Below are 16,973 nucleotides of genomic sequence, written 5' to 3'. Positions count from 1 at the left end.
GCACTTGTAGATTGCAGTGCATAACTTTTGTGTTATACAGAGCAGAGAAAGTGATTCCTTTTGCCTCTCTCATGGAGGTAGGCAGAAATTCTTTATCTAAATTTGTGTCCCCATTTATTCTGCAGGTGCTGGAGAAAAAGTTTAAAGATTTTGTAAATGAGATGAAACCTCTGGGACATTCCAAAGCTGTCTCCTTAAATGAGTTAGCATCTAAACTGGATAAGGAAGGCCACAGCAAGATAGATGTTATCCAGAAGAGAACTAAGCAAATCAATGAAACATGGGAGAAATTATGCAATGCCATTGATATAAGGACAGAGGTAGGAAATGCATGAAAAACTGGGGCATTGATTTCCTTGCAGCCTCCCATGCCTTTTCTTTCCCAAACCAGCGCATTGCTCATGTTGAAACACAAGGTTTACAGGGGCAATGAGTACATTTTGTTCAATTTTTTCTAGATTCATTTCCCTTTATAGCCGCTGCTTACCCTACTGTTCCTGGCAAGGCTTATACTTGAAAGATGCTTATCAGCTCCGGGTAATTGTTTTCCTTAATTCACTGCTAACTCCTGTTTCCTGAAAAACAAAGCCAATCCAACAGTTTACCATCACTAACAGGAGTCTGGCTCTGCCACTTATCAGTCTTTTTATGGAACTACTTATGTAGCATGATCAAAATTCTCCAGGATTTTTGCTGAGTTAACTTCTTGAAATCAAAGGCATATGGAAGAGAATGTGATGGAGGACATAGAGCCAATCCCCTACCTTTAGGCAGCAGTTGGGTGTTAAATCTGCTCACTCCTTCTCAGGAAACCGCAGACACAGATATGTATAGAAAAGCAGAGGTGATACACAGAACTCAATATTTTTGTTTGTTTTAAGGATGTCCTCAATCATTTTTTTTCACTACTGTTGCATGACCTGTTGCTTATGAGGTAACTCAAGCCTGCTATTGTCTGTTAGCAAAAATAAGTGCATGACAATTGTTGCTATAGAGTTTGGCTATAAACTAGTATTAGAACTTTTTTTTAATACTCTCATTTCAGAAAAGCATGATTTTTGCTCATTTTCACTGTTTGCAGTGTAGACTTTTTTCCAAGGAGTATTTTAAGACAACCTCTGTGGTGTAGAGAGCTACTTTTAGAGGGCCATTCATGCTCTCCATTTTGACCATTCTTCTTATGGTGGGATAAATTGCTTTTTGGAGACATTTGTTCCTTTCTGTTGTCCAACACGTCACTTTCAGGTGACTTAATGGGGAAGATGTTTCATTCCCTCTCAAAATCCCCAGTGATTTTGTACTGCATTATGATATATTAGGGTTACCTTTTTTCATGCTGTAGACACAAAATGCAGTAGAGAATTGCCGTTAAATTACTTTGTTATTCCAGAACCTAAGAGCAGCCCGTCAAGTTCACCAGTATGACCATGATGTGGATGAAGTAAAGGGCTGGATGCAGGAGAAAGAGGCAGTGGTAGATATAGAAGATTATGGGTATGATCTTCCAGGTGTACAGACACTTCTCAGCCATCTTGAGGGAGTAGAGGTAAGAGGATCTGTGATGAAGCAGTAGCAGTAAAGCATAGATGGCAAAAAAAAAGAGACTGATTCTTGACTGATGCCTCTTAAGGGCCTTACTTACAAGACAAATTTATTGCACCCTTAATATTCTTTGTGCCTCAGAGAAGAGGGCTTTATTTATTGCACCCTTAAATATTCTTTGTGCCTCAGAGAAGAGGGCTTTATCCTCCTGTTTTTAACATTGGGATATTATATTATTAATGCTTTTGCTTTGAAGGATGAACTTCTCTTCTAAAATTTGTTATGATAATTGCAAAGATGTCAGCTGAACCATAGGAAACTTCAGCTCCACATTTACTAAAATAATCTGTCTCATGTCTAAAGAAGTTTCTTTTATATTTGACGATGAACAAGGCATTAAACGGAAACTGAGAGGCATTCATATTTCAGCCTCTGTGCAGCCGAAGTGTAGAAAATATATGCAGCATTGTTAAATCCACTTTTGATAGAACTAAGTAGTGATTTGGTCTTACAATCCATTCATTCTGTCTCCATTCCAGAGAGATCTGGGAGTCATCATGAAAGAGCTGGAACGGATTCGAGGAGACGCTTGGCACCTCAGCCGCACGTACCCTCAAGTTAAGGAAAACATCATGGAGAGACTCACAGATGTGGATGAGTGCTGGGAAAACTTGGACAAAAAGTTTCTGGAGAGGAAGGCAAGACTGAGCCAGGCAGAACAAGTTCAGCTCTACTTCAATGACTGCAGGGAGCTGATGTATGTATTGGCTCCTTGAGTTTGGCAGTGGGCCTTATTTCTTGTCTTTCCCATAGAGGATTTTCTAAATTATAGCTGTTAGTTATTTGATTCCTGCCCCAGGTGCTCTGCAACTTGCTTTCAGATCTCTTTGAACAATAAACCATGGCATCTCCTCAACAGTACTTCACAGAATTTACCAGATATCAGAGGTGACAATGACGCCTCAGCACAGTGTGCATGACAAAAACACTTTTTTTAGACTAATTCCTAGACAGTCCCTAAACAGTCTCTTGGAGAATTCCATCCCTGTGGATAAATTCATAATTTAAATTGAAAATACTGTTGATTCTGTAGGAAGGTAGGGTTAGATAGTGAAGTAATTTGTACACCTGCATAGACACGAGTGCCCCCTTTTCTCAAAGTCAAAGCAGCTGCATTAAAGGTAATCTCCTAGAATAAGCAATTAAAAAGATCACCTATGACAGGAGTAGAAATACAAAGACAGGGGAATGGTTACCACTGACTATTGGACATTTACTATGCTAAGGGATAGATCCTGAGCTCAGGTAAATCATGAGTAAGTTTGTGCCAGCAAGAGTAATGGAGTAGAAAATGTTTCTTAAAAAGTACCTATCAATATGCTTCTTTCCATGAATGCTCTTTGTGCACATGAAGTACTTTCATGTGTGGTCCTTTACAATGTATAAAAATACTGTTAAACTGCGTAGTCTAGGCAATTGCAGTTAGTTCTTTCTGAGAATTTGAATGCACAATGCTTTGGTATGTGCAGATCTACATCTTTATTTTTAATAGGCTATGTATGCAAACAGCACTGGGAGTATTATAAATCCCCCAGATTTATAAACCTTCATCAACATATTTGTATATTGCTATGGTTTAACCCCCCTAGTCAGCAGTCAAGCCAAGCCACTCACTCCCTCAGGTTCCCACTGGGATGAGGAGGAGAATCAGAAATTAAAAACAAGCAAACAAACAAAAAACCAACTCATTTGTTGAGATAAGAACACTCTAGTAATTGAAAAAAGTAAAATATAATAATACTAATGATTAATTTCATAAAAAAAAAAAAAAAAAAGAAAAAGGAAAAATAACCCTCCCAGAAACTATTGATGCACAATACAATTGCTCATCATCACTCACTGGTGCCCAGCCTGTCCCTAAGCAGCCATTGGTCCCTTCTGGCAAACTCTCCCCAGTTTATATACGGGGTATGATGTTCTGTGGGATGGAGTATCCCTTTGACCCTTTCAGGTCAGCTGTCCTGACTTTGTTTCCCCCCTGCCCGGCTCTTTGTGCACCTCCTCACTGGAGAGCCTGGGAAAATGAGACACCCTTGGCTTAGGGTAAGCACTACTCAGCAACAGCCAAAACAACAGTGGGCTGTCAACATCATTCTCATACTGAATCCAAAACTCAGCACAGTACCAGTTACTAAGAACAGAATTAACTCTATCCCAGGCAAAATCAGGACAATATTTATATCTTTTGTGAACAAATAAAAGTCTGTATACATGTATCCACAGCCATGGGATGTGTGCATTCCCAAATGTCCAGCAGATTCAGATTCCTCTTCTTTGTACCCTTTTCCCCTGTTCTGTAGGGCCTGGGCCAATGAGATGCATGCTCTGGTGATATCTGAAGAACTGGCAAATGATGTCCTGGGAGCGGAGCTGCTCATCAAGCGCCACGAGGAGTACAAGCGCGAGATAGAGAAGCAGTGGCTGAAATATGAAGAAATGCAGCAGGCAGGAGGTGACCTGATGAAGAATGGGCATTTCATGTCTGTAGAGGTGTGTTGAAGTGTAAATATTTTACAAACAAGAGTGAACAAAGAGATGAAACAGACAGGAGGTGCAGCTTTGTCTCTCAGAACAGAAGAACTAAATGGGACAATCAGGTTCTTTACTATTAAAAGTTACGTATTTCATGTGACACACAGAAAAAGAAAACACATTTTTAAGTTCTTGTGCTACATTACAATGCCATCGTCTTGCATTGCTGATGTTTCTGAGTTCACCAAAAGAGATATAATTCTTCAGAAATGTCCAAAGAGGCAAGAATTAAAATTTCTGTGATTCTGTTATCTGTATCTAGACTTTGCCCAAGACACTGTCTGTAGATCCAGAGATCACACCATTGAAAACATCTTCTGAACTTATGCAAGATCACATTACTTCTGTTGTGGAAAGAACAGGAAAACTTTCCACAGTTAAAGTCTCTCAGTTGTTGCCGTGCCATAAGTGCATGCATTTGTTGAATCTCCCTGGTTCTCACTAGTTCCATAGTACAAGCTGCCTGGATATAAAGCTTCATCTTGGGAAATCATATGGCAGAATATTTGTCATACAGTATGTGGAATATGCCTAAAGTTGTATTATCTAGCTGCGCAATTTACATGATAAATTAATTCAAGTAGGAAAAAGAGGACTCAGACATCTTTTCTAAATTATGCTCACACCACAAAATTATTTAGAGATCATCTTCTGAATCATGAAGGCAGATTAGTGACTGCCAGATAGTTAGTTGACTGTCATGTGAAAGTCTGATTGGATTTTTCAACTCCTGGCATTACAAATATTCTTTTTCTAGATTGAAGAAAAACTGTTAGAGCTGTCTGAGCTGATGAAGAAGGTAAAGGAGAGCTGGGACATGAGGAAAGTGTTATATGAAGAAAACTGGGAGATCCAATTGCTCCGCAGAGAGCTTGAGCAAGCAGAAGCGTGGCTGGCTGCCAAGGAGAGCTTTCTTTCAGACCCATCCTATGGGGTGAGTAACAACCCTGCAACATTACTGAGCACTGGGTGCCTCTTAGCATGTGCAGAGGGCCTGGCTCATGGACCAGCTCAGGCCTGAAATTAATCACAATCTCAACAGCAATGAGCCCTTGAAATTAGAAAGGGCAGGAGCTCTGTCCTCTTGCAGAAGTGAGCCCAGGGCAGTTGCTGCATTTGACATGGTGATGGGCTCCGGGAAGTGGTGGCTTCCAGGGGGTGGTAGAAGCCTTGGAAGAATTCCAGATCATTTTTTCACATAACTTGCAAAAGGTTCAACCTCCCCTGTCTTGCTGAGAGCCTGTTTCAAAAGAAAAAAAAAGAAGTTTCCCCCATTTTGTAGGGGGGAAAAGGGTGTTTTCCCACCTTTTTCTTCCCATTAAATGGTAGAATGTTTTACACAGGCACATTTATAGCTAGCTTGCAAATTCCTTTTCAAACACCATATTTTAGTTTGTTTTGCTGGGTTGGTTTTTTTTTCTCGTTGTTGACTGTCTTCTGATAATTTATAAGACTGGAAAACAAAGTAATGAACTTGGGTATCAGAAACTAAGCAGAGGACATGAAAGAAGTCTCAGATGCATTTGTTGTAGGGCAGGAACAAACTGTGTGCAGCACAAGCCAGAATCCAAGTACTCTATCTGCACAAAAACAGTTATAGCTGGAAGCCATGGTACTTGCAGAAAAGGGAAGGTTGGTATTTGAGCCCTTTTTCTCCTGCACAGCAAACAGACTGCAAGATACAGACCTTTTTTTAAAATGTAAATTCAGATTTTTTTCATACACAAATAGGGGTTTAAACATCCAATTACAAAATTTTCAGAACACTCACTTGGCTAAATAGAACGGATCAATCTAAAAATCTTAGGTATAATCTCTTCAGATGGAATTGATTTTGGAGTTCTCTATGTGGTAATTTTTCCATTCAGGATTCAGTGTCTGAAGTAGAGGAATTATTGAAGAAACATCATGATTTTGAGAAGATGCTTGCAGCACAGGAAGAGAAATTTGCTCAGCTCAGCAGGAAAACCAAGGTGAGTAGTAGAAGGCTGATGAGCTGTGCATGAAACAAGATAATGTGGGTCATTGATTGTTTGAACGTCACTCTGTGTAAAAGATGGGGTAAATGAGAAACCAAAGCTGAAATATTTCAGACATAGCAAGACCTATATGTGGCTCAAAAGAAACCAACTAGCTTGAAAAAGCTGTAGGGGAGAAGTGGAAATTTTCTTCTGCCAGGACCAGCAAACAGGGTGTGAGAAACAGGCTGATCCCTTGCTACACAGATGGAGAGATTTTGCTTCATTCAGGATTTCAGTAAAGAGCTGAAGCCACCTGAACGGGACAGAGGATAGCAAAGATCTGAAAATAAATGGACACCAATGCGCAGATAGGCCTTTTTCCTTCTGGCTTAAGATTTTTACAATGGACTGTTAAATACCAAAGATATTAATACAGTGAGCCTCAGACTCTCTTTCATTGTCAGGGAGGTTTTTTAAATTATTTTCCTGAAATAACCAGAAAAACATAGTGGTTGTGTTTGACTTTAGGCTGAAAATTAATCTGTCTTTTGTTCAGTGACTTGCAATTTGGCTAAGTGAAGGGACAAAGGCCCTTCCCTCCAAAATTTTCCTCAAGAACAACCCTGGATGCTCAGTGTTCTTACAGACAACTTAAAGAAGCAGTGCCACAAGAGAAGGAGCACAGTTTCTCCTTAGCTTATTGGAAAAAAAAAAATTAGACTCCAGAGAACTTATTAAGGGCTGAACTCACCATATTTGAGGTTAACTGCCACTAGTATTCATTATTTGGACAACAAAATAATGCTTAGCACATAGCAATTAGATTCAGATCTAACTCTGAGAATGCCAGTGGAAGTACAGGCCTTAAGATTCAGCGCCAGGAGACAGTTTATTTGGAAAACTGTTACTGCTTAAAATAAAAGAAAAATCTTAGGTAAGTATTCATGAATGCATGAAGGAGATTTAAAAAAAATTATTACTGCTGTTCTACAGAGAGAGATGAATCTCCTGAAACAAGTGGACACAGAAGAGAGTGAGCAGAAGGATAAAGGCAAAGTTGTCCGGATTCCATCTCTGAGAAGAAAACCATCTGACAAAAGGAATGCAGCACCAAAAGTGTCAGAGACAAAGAGCACAACACCACTGCCACCTGTGCCTGCACACAGCGTGTCCTGGAGGGTCCCACTTGAAACTATTTTCTCTCCCATTGAAAAATCTCCAACAAAGTTCCAAGAATTCACTTCCTCGGAAGTCCCTGAAGTGCAGAGCAGCAAAAAAACAGAAATGAAAGCTGAGACAAGGCTTGGTGAGATTATCACTCCAGCTGCACCAAAGGTGGTGGGCCCACAAGCTGCATTTTTGGAAAGTCGCAGTTCTTTAGGCTCTCCTTTATCTCCTACTCTTATAAGCCAGCAACACAGCAGCAATGTGTCAGAATCACAAGCCACAGACCACAGATCTCCTCAGGAAAAAGTTGCTATAGGCTCCTCTTTCTCCAACCTGCGCACCAAACCAACAGCAACACCAGCCGAGCCTGGACAAACGTCACCAGATAACTCACCAAACTTACTGCTGCCTAGCTCCTCTTGGGAGAGATTAAAGAATACATCTTCGGTAAGTCCCAGGAATTTCTGGTTCTCTCCTCACAAAACCACTACCCTGTGCTAGTTAAAGTAAGGCAATAACAGGAAGTTCTGTGTGAAAGTCACAAAGAGCACCATACAGTGGCATCCTGGTGGATACACTCCTGGATTCAAACAAGAAGCATTTTATGTGTCTTTGCAATTCAAGCACTTTCCACAAAGACAGTTGATGCACAGCTGTGTACAGCTTAAAACTATTTTTAATTTACTAAGCTTTATAACCCAGGTCTCAACACCTATATTGGTTTCTGTTTTTCTTTTCCTGAACTAGAGGCTATTCCTGCTGCTGAATACTCAGCACAGCGCTCAAAAACAGGTGATGTCTCACAAAGAGGATGATTTACCTACAGCCTCTGTGTACGGTGGCAGTGCTTAGTGTCCACTCTGTTCAGAAGTCAGAGAGAGGCAGGACTTCATGGCACACTTGTCAAAGAGCTGACCAGGTGCAAGACTGGAACCAAAAGCTCCTGATTGCACACCCTGGCAGGAAATTCACTGTTACCTCATTGGCAGATAAAATTGTTTCCTTTTGCTCTGCTACTCTTGAGAGGAGCACACTTGTCACATACCTAAGTGTACCAGTACAACACTATACATGGGTGTAACTCAGCAGTTGTGGAGGTGGTATGATTAACTTGAACAATTTAAGTTGTAGAATGCATGTAATAATATAAAATAATATTAGTTAATTAACACACTAAGATAGAGAAGATTCCATAAGTAAATTGTTCGAGAAGGATTTGAATTCTCTTCATTTAGTGATCTATCAAAGACACAATTGCAACCTAGTGAAGATTTCCAGCTGGGCTGTCAATGTAAGGGCTTGAGGAACCAGAGATCCGTTTCTTTGCATGGAGTTTATCTAAAAAATACCTTCAGAAATTTAACATAGGCCTAAGGGCCATTTTAAAGTTAAGTAGCATTGTTCTTGTATGTCCCAGGTTTCTTCAAGTCTCCAGAACATGGAGGGTTTTCTAGAGAAGCGCGACCAGCTCCTTCCACGAAGACAACAGGTAGAAATAAATACCATCACTCTGGGTTATTTCATTGCTCCTTGAGTTATAGTCCAGATCTGCTCTGACTTTTTAAGGATAAACTCTTGCTGAAGAGGAGCTGAGTAGTGTGGGTTTGCTTCAGCTATCCCTAAAATGCACGAGGAAGTGTCCACTGGCTTTGGCAATACCTAATCTCTCAGAGAAAGAGACAATGGAATTTTTGCCTTTCATGGGAATCATGTGGAACAGGGTCTGTCTACAGTTAATGAATTTATAAACCAGAGTCTAGGCTGTATGAACATGTTAATTACAGTTTCCTAATTATAAACAATATAGCAACTGGTTTCAATATTTCAACTAAATTAGGAGAAAAAAACCCAAATGAAACAACAACAACAAAAAAAAAAAAAAAAAAACCACAACAACCAAAAAAAAGCCAACACACCACAAAAAAACCCTAAAGCTTCATGATCCTGTAACAGTTTGTGATAGTTTGTCAGCAGTGGAAGCCCTCAGTCTCATGCTCCCAATATTTGTAATTTCTAGCTGTGCTAGAACAGAATTAAGGTTCTGTTTATCTTTGAAGAATTGCTTTCTTAAATAGATGTTTGAATGAAACTGAAATCTAAATTCTTATCCTGGGAAATAATATTGCTTCAAAGCAGTAGCCTAATGATCACAACAGGCCAGGAAATTTTCTACTATTCACCACCAATCTACAGACATCCATTTTTGCTGAGTGTTTGCACATAAACAAGTTGTCTTGGATTATTTGCCCCATAGAATATTTCCTCTGAAATTTTTAACTTGAAAGACCTCTTTTAAAAGGTGAATCTGGTATGGACTCCATCTTCTTGAAGAGAAATTTAGGGTTTTTTCACTTCTGGGCACACAGAATTTAGTGTTCAGAGATAGTGAATTCCATATCTCCCAACAAGAAAAGCTGTGACTTAACCTTCCTCAGAACTGTTTCCTTCCTTTTCTCTGAATGACCAAATTGTCAACTTTATCCACTGGCGTAACAAAATATGAATATAAGTTAAGGATCCTTTATCAAGAGGAGTTTCATGGCATTAGGCTAAGTTTCAGTGGTGCATACTTGGGCTTGGAAATAGCTGCTACTTTTGCACATTGCTCAGTAGCATTCCATTGGGGTTAGCTTAGTAAATGAAGAATTCAACAGCCACATTAGATAGTAACACTTGATAAAATTAGCCTGTGACCAGCAGGCAGGGGCTGGTGTTCCAGCTAGGGAGAAATATGGAGTTTTAGTGGCCAAAAATTAGACAGAACTTTGATTATCCACCTTCAGCAATGTTGCTGACTACATGGTGTAGAACTTGTTGAACCAGATTATGTCATTTCTTCAGTTCTGACTCATAGAGACCCTTTCTTGAATCACTCACACAGAAACCACAGCAGGTCCTGTTTTTCTAAGAGATAACAATGACTGTGAGAACTTCTGAGATCATAATATCAACAGATCCTGGCTTCCTATAAAAGTTGCATGTGAAAGATTTCACTACTCCTATAAAATATATACCTCACAACTGAATTTTATTACCTTTTCTATTCATATAGCCACACTCAAGGTCTTGGAAATCCTTCTATGTAAAACTTGATGGATTAAAGCTTGATTTCTATAATGATGACAAAGAAGCAACTAAGGTAATTTGGTTTTTTAATCTTTCTAGCAAACTTTGTGTCTACAAATGTAAAAATTAATTTTGAAATGTCACCTTTGGTTTGGGGCTGAGTGAAAATTCAGCGATTATTCAACTGGTACAACTGAAAACAGACTGATAAGCATCCAGAAATTTTCAAAGATACTTCTTTTAAGGCATATCTTATTCAAGGACTGCCTTCAAGATATTATGCAATTGTCCATGGTTCCTCTGTGGTTCACCCTATTCAGTGATCCTAGGATTAAAGTTAGAAGCATAAAGAGATGAGTGTGTAGTCTGCCTGCAGGTTGGTATGGAATTGAATCCTAGCAGAAAGGACACAGAAGACATTTCGTTTTAATTTTATCCCCTTTCAGAACATATCCACTGTCCTGTCCCTCAGCATTTCTGATGCCAAATGTGAGAGGCTGGTGAATTACAGCAGGAAGGAGAACGCCTTCATGCTGCGGTGAGTCTTACGGAGAAGGGCACAAATAAAAGCCCATGCAGCTCCCTGCTCACAGTCACTCAAGGCTGTATGTTGTTAGGAGACATAACTGGAGTGTCTCACACTCACAAGCACAGAAGGTATAAAGCAAAACTGACTAGAATTGACCTTTTCCTATCCTTATTTACAGGCTGAGAGATGGGGCAGAGTATTTCCTTGCAGCACCTTCTCAGACACTGATGGAGGACTGGCTGCAATCACTACAGAATAATATAGGTATGTTCTCATTTCCTTCAAGAATGAGCTGTGCTTTTAGCAAGTGATGGTAAGAGAAAGAGAAGAGAAGAGAATGACAAGATGTCCTTAGTTTGGGGCATTTTAAGCCATCCTTTTTGCCTCTGTTAGAAAGCAATACACAAGTCACCTGCTACCTGTGATGTAGTGACATGGCAGAGGAATGTCCAGGGTGACTTGCAAAGCAGTCTTGCAGTTGTACTGTGGCCAACATCAGGTTATTCTCTGCTGGGGGTGTGGTATTTGTCCTTTTATTAAGGAGCTGCTTTGGATCTTGATCAACAGCTTTTCTTCTGAATCTAGATCTCTTCTGGACATCTCTCCACATAGTGGCTTACTGGGAAGGAAGCCATAGCATAATTATAACTATGATGGTCAGAGAAAATTGTTTTGGACCCAGAAGTGGCAAACTCTACCTCTAATTTTGCTTTTTCTTTGTTGTTTTTTTTTTTACTCTGTAGGACATGGTAACAGATTCCATTCTACAGTGATGGTGCAAACTTTCCTTTCAAACACAGAGACTTCCCAGAAAAGAGTATGGGGTTTTCCAGACAGGGACTCTGCTGAAAGATTTAGCAGCAAAGGCTCGCTCCTGAGGTATGAGCTCTGTTCTGCAAAGCTGAACAGATGTCAGTGCTGTGTGTGCTCAGGTAGCAGCCACCTACAAAGAGACTGCCCTGAGGTCAAACAGTCCTGCTCCTCTGTCACTAATGTCACAAAAGGAATGTGGCCAGCAGGAGCAAGGCAGTGATTGTCCCCCTGTACTTGGCGCTGATGAGGCAACACCTTGAGTGCTTTGTTCAGTTCTGGACTGCTCACTTAAGAAAGTTGGATCGTGTCCAGGGGAGAGCAATGAAGCTGGAGAAGGGTCTGGAGAACAAGTCCTACCAAGAGAGGCTGAGGGAGCTGGGGTTGTTGAGACTGGAAAAAGGAGGCTCAGGGGAGACATAGGCAAGGAAAAGACAGTTACAGCCAAATTCAGAAACCTGGCCTATTTAAATAATTTCTCTTGCATTTGGAGTCTGTACAAACCTTACAGGCTCTGATGTGAAATCCTAATCCCACAGCTGGGCAGACTTTTGCTGCTGAGCTAGGCACTTAATGAGTCCTTACATATATAGAGACTTAAACTCATCTAGATTATACCTGATTTTCTGATGATGCATTTTGTTTGTAGGAGAACACCTTCCTTCAAAATCAAACCAGACAGAGAGTCTGCAGAATTTTCCTGAGATTTTAAGGAAGATGGACCTACAGTGACGCAAGCCACACTCACCACCCTAAGGTGGAAATAAAACAAAACTGCTTCCCTCTCTACTAAAAGCAGGAAGAGAAAAATTACATTTGCCTCAATTAATTGCAGACAATTATAACTTAACTCATCCCTCTGGAAATGTATTAATATGTTTTAAGTTAATAATTTCCCTCTGAACTTTTAAAATTATGTATTTAATCTCATAAAATCTTTAAATATAATTAAACAGGATTCCATCTGTCATACTTTGGTGCACACAACAACTTTGTCATTTGCCATTATTACCCAAGTGTTATCTACTCCAAGATACTAAACCAAAGGGCAGGGGGACCTTTAAGCCAGATTACTCACATGAAATGATTCTATAAGACAGAAATGGGGAGCAGTGAGCAGTGCATGAGGTACATCTGTGAGTTAACTACAGCCATGTGCAAGTAGATTTGCAGATACCAACAGAATAGATTTATGATGCTTGGGTGGTCTGTGCAGCCAAAGATAATGTTATATACTTCCTACAGCACTTTGTGGTCTCCACAATCTTTTTTACAACACATTAACCAACCATACTCTATTTGCCAATTCTTTCTGGATGAAGCTACCAGGAAAAAAAGTCCTGCGGCGTTACTCATTTTTAATGGCATCTGAAACTTAAGTAAGGCATGAACAATCAGTGTTTCAGTGTAAAAGGAGAAGAAAAGTAGGATAGCAAGTAGGAATTCTAGTCCCCAGACAGCAAGCTTCACATGCTAAGGTATGGTGTAATCATAGGGAAGAATACATATTTTTTCCCCCTACTTATCTCTGTTTCTGAGCCAAGGCATCCAATATGTGAGCTAATAATTTCATTTTTTTGGCTAGTCCATCACTCTCTTCTGTTTACCCCAGCTGGAGCTGCTGCCTGTCACGAAAAACAAAAGATCCAGCACATCAAAGTAATGGGAAACTGAAGCATTTCATTATTGTTCACAATTTTTAACTCATTAAAAAAAACAACCCAAAAACAATAAAACACCAAAAACCAAAACAGCTTCAGTATTTCAAACTTACCATGTAATTGAACAAAGATGTGCCTTAGCTGTGGCTCAGTACAGCTGCCTCCTCACCCCCTTTTTCCATTCCACTGAAGAGGGTTTTACCCCAGGAGGTAGATTTTGTTCCAGGTTCTCCATACCTTTGTAAGCCAGAAGATATCCCAGATTTCTTCCATTCAATCTTGAAACCGGTGAAAGCCCTGTGAAGTTCTCAGCAGGCATTTAGAATAAGTAGAGCTTATACACCCAGAAAAAGGCTTGTTTTGTGTTTAAGTGCATAAGGACTTTCATGGGTCTGGTGCTCTTTTGCAATATTTTATTTTTAATTAATATATTATTAAACAGTTAAAAGACACAAGCAAGCAATTTCTATGAAGAGCAGGTAATAGTTTTAAGAACAGTCTCATTTCCTTTGTGTTTGAGAGCAGATAGGAAGCTCTGTAATTTTGGGGGTTTTTCCAGCAAAATGTTTATCAGAGAGCAGTGATCTGGGGTGCATTTCGGGTAAGGTTTTTGGCAGGCATACGTCCATCTTCAGTGGTTAAGCAAACACAACACCAGACCAGCAAGGCCTGGTTTATAAGTATGGCACATGCCTTTCTTGGTGAGATGCACAGAGAGGCAGCTTTCTCCTGGAAGTGCCTGCTTTGGTTTCTGTGCACTCTGTTCAGTCACAGCACAACATATGGTACTAGGCCAGGCAAGAATGGGGCCAAGGAAAAAAAACAAAACCACAGCCTCTGAGGAATAGCCACACAAAATTTCAGAGGCCCTCAGACTCCATGTTTACCCTAAAGGGAACAAGGACCAGCCTTGAGCACAAGTCTCTGAACAGCCTTACGCCACTGAAACTACACCTTCTATTTCTGTGGTTTGGGGGCAGTGCAAGTCAGCATGCTCTGAACCTGAGCTCAGGAGTGCTTTGAGGGACAACCTGTGCCAGCCACCACTTCCCACAAACTGCACAGACAAGACTGTGCAAGGTGTAGGTCCCTCCAGCCTGCAGAGTTCTCCAGCAGCCTCTGTCCTCACAAATGCCCTCCAGGTCCTCCTACTGCACCATCAAGCCAGCAACTCCTCTATTCTATGAGGAGTTTCTATGATTCTATGGCATTGACTCCTCCAATGTCATAGAATCATAGAATCAATTAGGTTGGAAAAGACTTCTACAACCATCCAGTCCAACTGTTAAACCAGCATTGCCACGTCTACCACTAAACTGTGTTCCCATATGCCACACCCACATCATGTTACAAAAACAAAAGGGCAACCAAAATGAAACAAAAAGGCACTCTGACGGGCAATGATACAGCCCTCACATAATTTCAGGCTCTGAAATGCAAAACTATATTTGAAAAAGCTATTATAATTTAAGGCTACAGAGGTACCACATGGGGCACCAAGGAAATGAAGGGGCACGTGCCTGTCTGTGCCTCTGGCTGCAAGATTAAGCAGCAGTTCCCAACCTGATTTTAAGTGTTGGCAAAACCTCTGGTGACAGTTCTCCCAGCAGAGTCACACCACCTTCCCCATCCACAGCTCCCTCCCTCCCACCCTCCTTTTGTGACAGGATTTAACCGTCCCTCAGAACAATAATTCCCCACCAGCTGTGGGTTACCTGAAAACTTTGTGGTTTTGTGGCTCCTTCACATTTTACTGGGCCTTTCTGTTTGTATTAGCAGCACTATGAATGCACCAAACATGCTCCAATTGTTAGTCTGTGGAGCATTTTGTAAGACCAAAATCAAATTTTCTCAGTGTGGCTGAGCTGCCTCGCTGCTGAGTACATGCTGCCAAGGTTCACAAGGGTTACAGATTGTTCTCTGTAGCCCATGGACACAACACCAATATCTTCTTGCAGCAGCAGAGCTTTCTAGGACCAGCCAGAGGAGCATGGAAATGCTGCACACCCTGAGCACATGTGTGCACAGAGCCATGTGGGCTTGTATGTGCCACACAGTGCTGGGCCAGGACATGCAGCTCTCCTGTGCAAAGGTAAGAGATCCAGCTGGATCAACTTCCAACTCAAAATGGCTCTTTATGTTCTGTCTCGCAGCCAGTATCTGATTAGTTCTTAACTTCTCGTGATCTGAATCCCGAGGTAGAGTTGCATTCCAGCTGTTAAGGCTCCTCAGCTCAGCAAGTGTTCCTCAGCTCAGCAAGTAAACATTGTACAAGAAGCCTTGCTGAGCCTCAGCAGTTGCCATTGCAGCAGAAACAGCATTTAGTAGATGCCAGCTTCAGGCAATCAAGTTTTTTGTAAATGCTCTCTCTTTAAACCTTCACTATTGTCTGTGTATACCAAAAAGACAGATTCCTCTTTCTCGTTCTTTGTCTGATTTTGGATTTCAAGTACAACTAAATCTAGATCTCAAGTAAATTTCCAACACAGAAAAAATATGTAAGATTTTCCTTGGAAGTTCTGATGAATATGCTGTGTTTGGAAAAAATAATCCAGAAGCAGGTCCAAATCCTTCAGTGTGAGGAAGTTTGCAAACTTCCCCAACTTCTGTGAAGCTGTTTTATATTGCTCAGCATCCTTCCCTATGATCTTTTTAATCTAGTGGAGGGCTTTAAAGATGTTCCAAGCTTCTAGCTCAAGGCAAAATCTCTCACTGCATTCCAGAGCAAATGAAAGCCAGGTGTCATTTTCCAAATATTTTCCACGAGCAAGGAGGAAAATGTGTGTCCTATTTTTTTAAATTTGTGCTCTATTTTATGTAGCACCTATTAAAATACTTTGCCTGTGATGTTAGGGGTAGAAGACTATAAAGGGAAAAATCTTCTGTGCGTGAAAATACAATGGCTCTGCACTCTGTTCATGAGTTATGTTGTCCTACATTCAGTTTATATCTGTAAGGAGAACCAGCTTATGTCTCAGTCATCATCACTAAATTAAATGTACTTGAGTCTATGGTAATTGTTCCTCTAAAAATGCTGATATGAAAAGTTTGTTTCAGGCTCTTGACATTTTAATCCAAAAAGGCACCGCTAATATAAATCAATACAATCACATGTGCTTTATGCAGAACTTTTCCTGCAGCCAAAGCTCGAAGGAGCTGTGCTCACTCACTGCTGCTACTGCCCTCTCTTTTGAAATGTAACTGCCCCCTTTGTGGTAGTCTGGAGCAGCATTTCTGTGCCAAAGTCTTGCAGGTGAATGGAAAAAAGGAATAACTTCTAAATCAGCAAGGGAAATAGGCCAGACAGAGTGCAATTGTCCACACTGCAGTTTGGCTGCTTTTCACATATATATGCCTGACTTCAAAGCTGAGCCCACCAATTCAGTGCAAATTCTAGTTGCTCAGCCTATCTGAAAATCTGGACATCACTGAATGCAAATGGCCAGGACTTGATCTGTAATCAAGTATTGAAAGGACACCACCAATGGGCTCAGGGTTGAAGGGACAGGCTCATACAAAGAACTATCACCACCACCATATACTGTAACATCAAGGAGATCCTGGGAGGTCTCTGCCTACCAGGACCCTAATTTCTTAATAGAAAAGACCACATTGTGAGGCTCTTGTAGTCTGAAAATGCGGGGG

General features: G+C 40.7%; 1 protein-coding gene across 1 annotated transcript in view; it reads left to right on the top strand.

Annotated features, from left to right (window-relative positions):
- SPTBN5 (spectrin beta, non-erythrocytic 5) overlaps window positions 1-12,371 on the top strand; it is a 90,481-nt gene extending 78,110 nt beyond the window's left edge. Inside the window, exons 55-67 of the mRNA XM_030950438.1 lie at window positions 126-320; window positions 1,391-1,546; window positions 2,082-2,299; window positions 3,903-4,092; window positions 4,892-5,068; window positions 6,003-6,107; window positions 7,089-7,709; window positions 8,680-8,751; window positions 10,315-10,401; window positions 10,775-10,866; window positions 11,036-11,121; window positions 11,601-11,736; window positions 12,317-12,371. Of these exons, the coding sequence (XP_030806298.1) occupies window positions 126-320; window positions 1,391-1,546; window positions 2,082-2,299; window positions 3,903-4,092; window positions 4,892-5,068; window positions 6,003-6,107; window positions 7,089-7,709; window positions 8,680-8,751; window positions 10,315-10,401; window positions 10,775-10,866; window positions 11,036-11,121; window positions 11,601-11,736; window positions 12,317-12,371 (2,190 nt within the window). The remainder of the gene's footprint in view (window positions 1-125; window positions 321-1,390; window positions 1,547-2,081; window positions 2,300-3,902; window positions 4,093-4,891; window positions 5,069-6,002; window positions 6,108-7,088; window positions 7,710-8,679; window positions 8,752-10,314; window positions 10,402-10,774; window positions 10,867-11,035; window positions 11,122-11,600; window positions 11,737-12,316) is intronic.
- Window positions 12,372-16,973: the final 4,602 nt, after the last annotated feature.

The sequence above is a fragment of the Camarhynchus parvulus genome, chromosome 5, assembly GCF_901933205.1.
Source record: "Camarhynchus parvulus chromosome 5, STF_HiC, whole genome shotgun sequence".
Classification (NCBI taxonomy): domain Eukaryota; kingdom Metazoa; phylum Chordata; class Aves; order Passeriformes; family Thraupidae; genus Camarhynchus; species Camarhynchus parvulus.
The sequence above is the reverse complement of the archived record's forward strand: the minus strand, read 5'-3'. Positions and strand labels throughout refer to the sequence as shown.